Consider the following 11197-nt stretch of genomic DNA (forward strand, 5'->3'; position numbering starts at 1 on the left):
AGGTAAGATCATTTAATACTTCTTATAAGACATGGTGATGACAAAGCAAGCATAAAAAAGTATTGTATGGAATGAAGATAGTTAATACAGTAGGCGCTCCTACAACATAAATAATCTGTTCAAGGAACATGTTATAGGCCATTTACGTTATAAGAACCGTAAAATACATACATATTGCCTAAACCGTTTCAAGATCTTTTCAAACTCACCTTTTTGAGCATGCAAAAAGGAAAAAGTTGACTCAACTCTTCTAATTTGTGGGTTATACCATAACTGCAGCATTATTGGTTTGCATCGATAAACTTTCTCCTTTTTTATGATCAATTTCACCAGTTTTATAGACCATAATTTTACAACCAGCTGATGGAGGCTGCAAATTTTCGCCGTTCATTTACAACAATTTTTTTATTTTTTTTAAACAGCAGTTTATTTGGCAAATTAAAACTAATAACAAGTATTTTTTCATGTACAATAATTCAAAACAAAACAAAAAATTTTACCATAAAAAGCGGTTCTACCTGGTGGTCGTCTATCTGTATCCGGGGGTCAAGGGTAGGATAAAAAATAAGTTTCAATGATACTCAACTCATGTTATTCAGATTGGTAGACTGAAGCTGTAATACCTGTACCAATCGATCACCTTCAAGTATTTATGAACAGTTGCGCAGCTAACTATATTCTATTCTCTGTTTGTCGACACAATTGACGATTTATTACGACGAACTAGAATGTCGCGAAAGTTATATATAATAAATATAACACTATACGGGCACGTGGTTTTTTTTCAGCCATGCGATGAGATAAATTAACATTCAAATTGAATTCGAAAACTCACCCGACTTGCCACTTTGCGTTATATTAAATTTGCTACGTAGTGCGAAGCAAAAACTTGACAACTTTTTTGTGTGTGTTATGGAATTCACGTTATAGGAGGTATACATTTTGGGAGGGTCTACTATAATTTGAAAACAATTCGGAAAAATTGAGTGTATACACCGATCAATTTGAGTGAATAATATATATATCACGGATGATCAAGGCTTAAAAATCTTGTATCACAAGATTTGACAACAAATCTTTTTCAGAAATGACAATTGGAAAAGTTGAAGATTAGAAAAGCCGAAAAATTTAAAACTAAAATTTCAAACAAATTGAGCAGCGTGTTCTATGAGATGTCAGCAATGATATTGGATCTTGATCCGTGCATTTAATAAAAATCTTTACAATTATTATACAAATTATATTATATTAGCAAACATCAACTACATTTCTAGCATTTAAATTACGCCTTTAATAACATTCGCTATTACTGTTAGTATTTGGGCTCGTACCTCAGGGAACCAATGTGGTTCAATTTTTATAGACTATGGTTCACAAAAATTCCAAAATTGACAGATAAATGTTGAGCAATTCAATACGTTTAATTATAATTATAGCCAAGCATATATTGTGAGCTCTTTAGGAATAAATATTCATTGTAGTACCTACTTTAAAAATATAGCTGTTTGAACAGAAGATATCGCCATCAATTAAAGCTCTCAAATGACACTGACTATATTACATTTTTCACAAGGTTGCAACAAGTAATACTTTACGAACTGTAACTCATACTATATGCTATAGGATTAATTTTTTATGTCATACTCAGCATGACCGCAGCTCACTACAATCGCATCAGACAAGACTGAAGATTTACGATAAAATAAAAAGATAAGAACATGTTAATAGAGCATACTTGATGAGCTTAACAAAAATGACTTGGCTTTTACAAATCTGTTTGGCAATCAATTTGTTTGGTAAAAAAGGTATAGCGCATAAAAAGGTAGACGTCTTTTTAGTAGCCCATAGGGCCGACAATGTAACAACATTTGCATTGTAGTATTGCATTGCAATATACATTTGCATTGCATTTATTGTACTTTTTAATAAAATGAGAACTTCGATAAGATCTCATTTTGTTTGAAAATGTTCATACCTGAAGCTTCACAGATATATGAGCAGTGAATTTCAGAAGGTGCCGTACATTATCAAAATTTTTCACAACAAAGTTGCTCTCCAGATCAAACCGTCCACCAACCAGCTACAAAACAAACGATATCCAACACTGTAATATGATCTTGGACCCTATTCATAATGCAATCACAAATTATTCAAAAAGGAGTTGTAAACTGGAACAGATATTTGATTTGCACTTTTAAAAACTTGAGGATTGTAATTAGTAATGCAGCTAATGAAACTATGGTAAGGAAGCTAATTAACTTTTACTTTCAAATTCTTTTAACATGTGTTTTTAGCATAAGTTACCACATTTAGAACAGTGTCAACAACATCACGGTCTGTAACTTGTTCCTTTTGGTCTGCCATAAGTATTTCTAGATATGCAAGCTGTTTGAGCCCATCTGAAGAGTGGCGCATAATTCTGTCGACCAATGACTCGACGGAGGCACCTCCTCCAGTCTGTTTTGTTCCAGAGGTTGCCTCTTGTGAATCTGTTTCTTGGCTTGCAGAATCACCAGCTGCAGTATGCAGTACTTCGTCTGCATTCCCATTTGATATTGAAGGTAATTTATGCTTTGGTTGTAAGCCGGTGAGATCGCGTTGACTGAGATCTTCATCAGGAGTTGCTAAGGGCACATCTTGAAGATCCGTTTCTTCAGCCATGCCCCAAACGGTAATACTTCTTACGCAATTGAAGCATTCAAATCTCTAAAATATAACAATCTAAACCATTATCTAGTTTCTAGTTTATGTAATATGCTGATAAATCTTGAAGCCGACAAGTATTGATATTAGTAAAGATTAAAAATCTTTTTACATACAGTTCCGGAAGTCGGCCAACGCACAGACTAGAATCGGCAAATAAAAAGCAGAATTTACCAACTTGCAAATTGTTTCAACATAACCAGCAAAAAAGTAATAAAGAAATTAAATCTAAACTTAATTGAGATGAATTTTAAGTAACACTGTTCAGCAACTTTATTAATAATTTTATTCATTTATTAAATGAGTATACTTGGTTACTATTAATGTACATATATCCGTTTCGAAGAACGCTGCATGCGGCCGAATAGATCGCGCTCTCACATATTAAGGCTCAGTTTGGTACAGAACACGCAAACAATCTGGCGCCTCAAAAGTCCATTTAACATTAACGTTGCCATTAACATTTATCTTTCAACACTTAAAACTCTTTGATATATTTAATTAAGTTGCTGATGTTCCAATCATCTTTGAACGATTTCTGCGTTCGAATTGGTATGCATACGTATAATAATTATTAGCAATTAAGGGATAGTGAAAAACGCAAGCACAATATTGTCAATTCTAATAGCAATTTTGAACTATGGCTAAATTTTTCAAGTTCGAAAATACTTCTGACGTCACATTACAATAGTTTAAACGTTTGCACGTTATCCAAATAAAGCTAAACCGAATTGAAAGCTAAAAAAATAATTAGTCGCAAAAAAGGTTGCAAAAATTTGTTCTATAGTGTAAAGTGATGGAATTATCTGTTGCAAGAAGTAGTGCACTGCACTAAAGTTTTTTCTACTCCTTTCCCTCAATTCTCCCCTATTCAGTTCGATACTTCCAAAACCACTAAATCAGATATACCAATGAAATGGTGGGAGTTGGAAGGAAGCTGGATGTCAGATCTTTTCATGCCATATTTATTATAGTATAGTAGTTCAAATAGAAACGCTTCAAGCATTGTGCGTTTTCCACAGAAATAAATACTTGGCTTATTCATGTTATTTCTAAAATAAAAGTACATACCAATCTTTTTTGCAGTTAGTCGAGGCGACATATCAATAGCATTAGTTATAAATTATCCTAACATGGTACTTATCTTATTTTACACTGCAATTAAAAGCTATTTAGTATAATTTTGACTTTAGCTACATTGAGAAGTCACCATTTGTTTTTTCATAAATCAAACAGCGGTACCAAAGTTGCATTTTAGTTACTGGTATTGGCAGAATTCAATTGCCTTATTTTTTTAATTTCAATAATATAATTTTTGTCCTTAAAATTGTCTTGTGCATTTGTTATATATATAATCAAAATGTCGATATATTAGGTAAATTTTTGTACATTATTTAAATGAGTATAATTTAGGAATAGCTGCAGGCGATGTGTTGAGTAGATGGCCTTTTTGTCTTATTATTATTAACTTATTATATCTTATATTAACTATCTTATTATATTATCAACTTTAAATCTCAATCTTAGTAACTCACAAATTATTAGTATGTTCAGGAGTAGCGGTAATTGTGTATAATTATAATTGACCAAGTCCAAAACAGCTCTGTTAGGTTAGGCCTGTTTATTTTGGTAAATGGATGAAATTTGTAGGTCTCTGGTGTGCAAGTTTTCTCTGACCGAAAATTCATTTTAATTTGTTAACATATATAACATAATATTATGATATTTTATTATAATAACATATTAAAATATTCTATTAAAGTGATATATGTTATAATAATATGACATATTGTGTTATTATATACATGTAACAAAATATAGTAATTATTTTCTAAGTACTTTTTCTGTTGGTTGGTGCATTTTTATACATTGAGTGTATTTACTTGCTGCAATTTAGATTTTTCAGCTTGCATTCAGCTGGGAAATATTTGAATTTTTAAATTAAGTTCATGGGGTTTTTATTCTCAAAAGATGTCATCATCAGTATAAGCTAAAATTTATAGCTGTTATAATCATTTACAAATTATGTATACATGCCAAGGTTCTATCTGGGCAACATGGACTTGCATTTCTCAGTAACACTTGAGGCTATTATTGGTTTTCTATTCATACAATGCCTTTTAAAACCTCCAATTCAGGGTTCGAGCCAGATTCTAAACAAATGTTTGGAAAGTATATTATCTGGTCAAAATCCCTCAATTTTCTGTGCGAGTTTAAAAAAAAGTTTTCACTAATGGACTCGAAAAAAGTTTTAAGAAAATTGCCATTCAATTGTTTATTTGCTTGCATGACATATTTTTAATATTCATTATAGAGCAAGCCAATGGGAATCAAAAATTGGATGCCAGCTTCAATACCCTTTTAACGTATGCCCAATAGTTATGTTGTAAAACTGTCATAACGTTAGTAAATGAGAAATGTACAGGTGAAAAACAATGACCTTTTATTCACTCATGTTTACTCGTCATCCCAATCTTAATGTTATAAAAGGCTTCCGAATCCTAATCAAACCTGGTTGCAAGCGGTTTTATGATTAAAGGGTCTAGAAGAAAGGGCAGTTTCTATGAAGCTAATAGTATAAGTAAGCGAAGACTAGAGGCTGGTTCACACTATTTCGCTGTATGTTGGCTGTATGTCATTTCGGCATTCATCATCAACAATACGCCCCGTAAACTGATGGCATTGACGAAGCAACACGGGTACGTCGGGAAAGTTCGCTACTGTTAAACTTTTTCGATTATTTGCCTAGCATCGACAACAGCCTGTACAATGTGCACCTTTTCGGCGATGGTGATTCGTGACATGGATAGCGTAATCTATTTATTTCTGTCTTTGATAGTCACTGCAGGGCTAATACATCGTATTTGACTCAAGCGCTTGGCAACAAAAAGGTCTTAAGAAAAATTAAAAAGAAAAATGAGAACACTACCTCGCAGAGTATTCGATGATGCAAACACGGATAGGTTTGTGATAGTGTGAGCATTGTTATCACCGATGCTCACCGAAGTATAGTGGCATCAACGCCGAGATACAGCGATATAATGTGAACATATGTTCTGAACATATAGTGTGAATATATGTTGTTAAAGATGAGGTTGCGTCAAATTTGAGTTGATTTAAAAGAAAAAGTATTTTTCTTTGTCTATCAGTTGGTATGTTGTTTGTTGTGTTAAGCGATCTCATTCTCAAGATATTTGAAGATTAAAATCGAAAAAATTCGATCGCAGTAAAAACGCTCAGGCCAAAAAAACATCTCCAGACTTGCCCAAAATTATGTAATGATACAACCTGTTTCTATACTCGTATTCACATCAACTATTGCGATAAAAGTCTAGTCCTACGCGGCTCTATTGGCATATAGTTTATCTGGTATTTGCTCGTGTTGGCTAGAATAAAATTTAAAATCCAGCTACAATTACATTATTACCAATGTCTCAAAGGCCTCAAACAAAGAAAATTAAAAGCTTGTCATATTATCTTCTTCTAAATGCTGTGTAAACATATTAGTAGCGACTACCAATTCTACCGGTCTACGGTAATTCTGTCAAGCTAACTATGTAGAATAAGGTCTTTGTTTCGGCACAGTTCCGTCGCTACCCACACTAACAATATACAGCATCCCAGAAGCCCCGCCCACATTATGCCCGTTACCTATCCTGGGGTGGGGCTGTATATCATTGCCCACACCGAAAACTAGGTTCTTACTAAGTAAAATAAGCAAGCTGCGTCTTTGAAAAGAGTATGTGGCGACCAACTACATCCCGAAAAGTCATGTACATTGTATAGTCGACTGTCAACGTTATCGAGTCATTATTGGTATCAATTTGTAGAAAAAAATTCACTGGTCATGTTTGATTAGTTGATTCAAGTACTTAACAAATGGTCGGACTATGCCAAAATGCCTTTCCATGCAGCTCTGATTGCACTCATAAATCCATCTATGAAACAAGATTTCAGAACACGCGTCAACGGGGCTATGATGTATTCAATGTTCTGCAAATCATGTTTTGCATTATCTTCAACAATATTATTTTATTATATAATTTTACAAGCAAAAGAATTTTCATCTTGGCATAAAGCTTTTATTAAAATTATCCATCAAGTCGTGGCCACTCACATAGTTGCAGCTCATACAATAAGACAAATTCATCTACTGCAGCAAACTCAAACAAAACATGGTTTATGCAGCACACATTCAAGTCTTTCTTTCCCATTTATGGCAGTTTCCACACTGACAAAGCTGCTTCGACTGGTGGGACCACATAAACATCCTGTAATCAGTAAAACAAATGCAATAAATATTTGTCATTTATAGATATGTCATTCTAACGCGTATATACTAAAAGCTTTCAAATTAGGAGTTAGATAGATTGCGGGTGTAATTTTAAAAATGAATAAATGTTTAACAAAAGCATAAGTGCGCCAAGCCAATGATTCGAAGCTTTGGTTCTAGAAGTTAAAAATTTGCATTGATCAATCGATTTTTTCCACTTTCTACAAGTGAGAAGTGAACATCTAAAGTCAAATCATAAATCTAATTTACTAGATAAAAATGCTACAGAAATTTTGAAGCAAATATAGCTCGGTGAAACGGTAAAAAATTATAAAACGATGATTGATGATAGCAAAAAGTTATAATTTTATTAATAAGTACATGTATTAATGAATACTAAAAATATTACCTTCAGTATATTCATCAATCTAAGCCATTGTATTGCTAGGTGCTATGGATTAAAAAGAAGCCGTCAAGAACTCACTGCAAATCCATATCTCGCACGCGCGATACAATTACATTATAACCTCAAACAGGGAAATATAATCTGAATGTAATCTCAACATTCAAAAATGGCAAAAAATTTCACTTTTCAAAAATTGAATTTCAAAAAATTCAAAGCAAAAATGTTCATAAATATATTTAAACATGTATTTAACGTTAAAAATCTTTTTAATTTATTAAGTACCTGGCTGCTCCTCCTACATTTTTGAAGCGGTATACAGCGGTGGTACATCAATCACCTCAGTATTTGCACTCAAGTCCTATTAGTTTTCCATCAGTATTGTGTTTACTGTCGACCAGGTTCTATATTCTGCCACAATTTAGTTTCAATCAAACTGGTTTAAGGTTTGATTGTTCTGCGTGATTCAAAGAGGTAAACATAAACTTTTAGGAAAACTTTCATAGAACTTATGGAATGGAATTTTGATCTGTATGCAGTTATCTAAGGGTAATGTCGTACTCTTGCCATTGAAATGGGTCCGCTAATAATAGTTAGGGTAAGATCATGTGCAAATATTTTGCTTACGCATTCTTCTGATGGCTGTTGGCAATGCCAGTCTTTGTTCAAATGGCTCACTTGTGAGACAAAGCATTGTGAAATTTAATATTTAATTTAAATTAAACTAAGACTAAATAGCAATGATAGTAAAGCTAAAAATCCAAACAAGAGTATGCAAAGAAATTACAGTTTAAAATGATAAAAGTGCACCAATAAGGCATGCTAAATGTTGTAGTATCCATCGAAGAAATAAATTTGCATATATGCGGTTTGGTCTTCCTGTAAGTGATCACTAATCAAAATATGAGTTGATTTGTAGCATTTGAATCATATCAATTTTTAAAAGTTTTGAGCACCTGAGGTGCCATAGCTGATTGTTTTTACTTTTTAGAGAAGGTTTAATGGAAGTTGTTTGATATCATCTTAAAGGTTGACTTGCAACAAAATTCACATTACAGTTATTTGGTATCAAAAGATTCACCATGTCTTACTCTGTTGTTTTGTAGCTGCCGAATATGTGGAAATGTGATAACAAGCTCTTAAAAGCTCAAAAACAAAAAGCCAGCTGTAGATTGGAATCTCTTTATTTCTCTGACGTAGACATGAAATTTATGTATTGTCTTGTCACGTGATGTTCTCCTGTGAATTGAAAGGTCAATAAAAAGCTCATTATAAAACTTATCGTAACACTAGTTTATGACAAACACTTCGGGTTTTACCGAATCACCCCGTATCAAATATAGATGCTCGCTATTTTACAGTTTTGTTTCAGTTTGGTCTAATCGGCAAGTCGTAATTTGGTCATGTGACCCAATACTTGGCAAATAATTTCTGCAGCACTTTTCGATTATCACAGATGACCAACAGGCTGGTCATGATTATCAGACAATGATATGTACTCCTTCAAGCTAAGGCTAAAAAATTAGACGAATTTTTACGGTAAGTTATAGGATATCACTGCTAAAAGTGACAGCATTACAATGACGATAAAATAGACGTGTAAGAACAATAGACATGGTTTTATTGAATGCGTGAAGTAGATTTGTGAAACAATTTCGACGAATAAGGTTGCATGAAAGTGTAAACAGAAACCATCTACCACAGCTACGTCACATTTGAGCCGTTTTGGAAAGAGAATCCAAACTAGGGCGGTCTCGTGTGGCTGCGATTAACTGTTCGTTTTGGAGCTTTTAAGAGCTTGTAATCACCTTTCCACATATTTTGCATCTACAACACAACAGAGTAAGACATGGTGAATCTTTTCATATCAAATAACTGTAATGTGAATTTTGTTGCAAGTCAACCTTTAACATTATCTTCTGGTGTATGTATACATTGTTTTTAATTTTCTTTCTTTATTAGGTTGACAGCGAAATAATTAACTCCCTTCATCAATAGTTTGGTCTAGCGATTACAATTTGGTGCTAGTATTAGTCTTCATAATCACTATGGTTCCATGATGCGCAGTGTTTTGATGCAGCCCCTCCGAAGTCGAGGGGATTGTACGTTTACATGCTGCTCAGCGGTTTTCAGCAAATTAGCCAGAGAAGAGAAATTGTATAAATCGAATCGCTGGATGGATACATGGAATCGATCATGGATACCGAACGTCAGAAACGGTCTTTTCATGCTTTTGTCGTCATTATACTTTTATCTACAATACACATTCACAATGTTTTACAAACCTTAACACAATTTTTACAAAAAAAAATATTTTTAATAAATATTTATTTAAGTAATAGACTATTTAAATGTTACTTTAGGACTTGCCACCTATTTTTTCGAAAAGTGTTGGTATCGATAACAAAGTTCAGGAAAGTAATCACTTCATCATCCTCGTAGGAGCAGACCATAATTAAATTTAAGTGAAAAAATATCGGAAGATTAGCAAAAACAAGATAAGCAGGATAACTTTTGTACTAGTTTATGGCGCTCGAAGAATCTGTCTCCACGGCATGAGAGCTATGCGCAGCCACAGCGCAATTGCTGTTTTCTTGCTGCGAATTTGCACTGGCTTCGCACTGATCAGTGCGCAGTGATTTCAGTGCGAAGACGCCGTTTCCATGATTCGGAGAGAGCGCAACTCCGAAGTACTGCGCATCATGGAAACATAGTGAATATGAACGGCTGATTGCAAAACTTTCTGTTGTTGTTTTTACTGTTATGCACTTGATTGTCCCAGTTGGTGGTCATGAGTGGCAGCTTTAAACTGAGGTCAGTATACAGCACATAGGATTGGGTTGGCCTAGACTGCCATTCCCTCTGAAGTCTGGTGTATTGGATTCTAATACGGCTCTCAGCGATATTTCACAACGCTGCCTTTTCATGTGAGAATGACGATTATGCCTTTCTAAAATAGATCAGCTAATTTCAAACGACCTTGTGATGATTAGGTCATAGCTATCCTTAAACTCATTGAACAGTCTACGACTTTAACTTTCCAGTATGCCATCGTTCCATGACATCTCCATGTTTTAGTCCAGCTTTTTTATTAAACTGGGTCATTTTATGGAGATGCCAATTGCCTTCAGTGGCAAATTTACTCTATTCAAAAGTTTTGTGATTTGAGTCTCCTTGGTTTTAGTAAAAAAAAACAACTTGCAATGTGACTTATTTTGCATGTCTGAGTATTCTGAATGCCACATTATTTTTTTCAAATCTTAATTGTTTTCACTTTGATATGTTACCATGGTCATTTGTGAAACATTTTCAAACCGGCTATATATCATAGAAATATACAAAATTAATACTCTAAAGCAGAGTTGTAACTATTAAAAAACGTTGTGCTTCAATTTCTCTGGGACATGTGCCAGAAAAAAGCATGTAGGCCTATGCTTTTGATGCTGTATGCATGATGACCAGGATATTGTTGGTCAGAATGCATACACTTAATCAATTTTGTTATCACAGAGTACACGGTTTTACATTGTTAGAAGCTGTTGGAAATGACAAGTTTTCTTGTGACTAAAATATGTAGCTGGTCTTTGCGAATGCTTTAGAACACAAAAAACATAAAACTTCATTGAAGATTATATCATATATTAGAAAGTAACAAGACTGTATAAACCACTCAAGAAGTGTTGGCTTGTGTCTCCTCTTAAGCATAGGTACTGATGTTTTTGTTGACCATCAGAGCAGTGATCAGTGTGGTCTCAGCTTTATAGTATCTCTCATCATCACCCTGAGCCGGAATTTAGGAGAAGGTTGATTTTACATCA

The 11197-nt window shown here is 33.8% G+C and overlaps 1 protein-coding gene across 1 annotated transcript in view; it reads right to left on the reverse strand.

Annotated features, from left to right (window-relative positions):
• Positions 1 to 2420, reverse strand: part of LOC137406527 (lipopolysaccharide-responsive and beige-like anchor protein) — a 102537-nt gene extending 100117 nt beyond the window's left edge. The window contains exons 1-2 of the mRNA XM_068093116.1: positions 2305 to 2420; positions 1976 to 2080 (exon numbers count right to left, since the gene is read on the reverse strand). Coding sequence (XP_067949217.1) covers positions 1976 to 2080; positions 2305 to 2415 — 216 coding nt within the window. The 5' untranslated portion in view covers positions 2416 to 2420. The remainder of the gene's footprint in view (positions 1 to 1975; positions 2081 to 2304) is intronic.
• Between the last annotated feature and the right edge of the window lie 8777 nt (positions 2421 to 11197).

The sequence above is a fragment of the Watersipora subatra genome, chromosome 10, assembly GCF_963576615.1.
Source record: "Watersipora subatra chromosome 10, tzWatSuba1.1, whole genome shotgun sequence".
In the NCBI taxonomy this organism is placed as follows: domain Eukaryota; kingdom Metazoa; phylum Bryozoa; class Gymnolaemata; order Cheilostomatida; family Watersiporidae; genus Watersipora; species Watersipora subatra.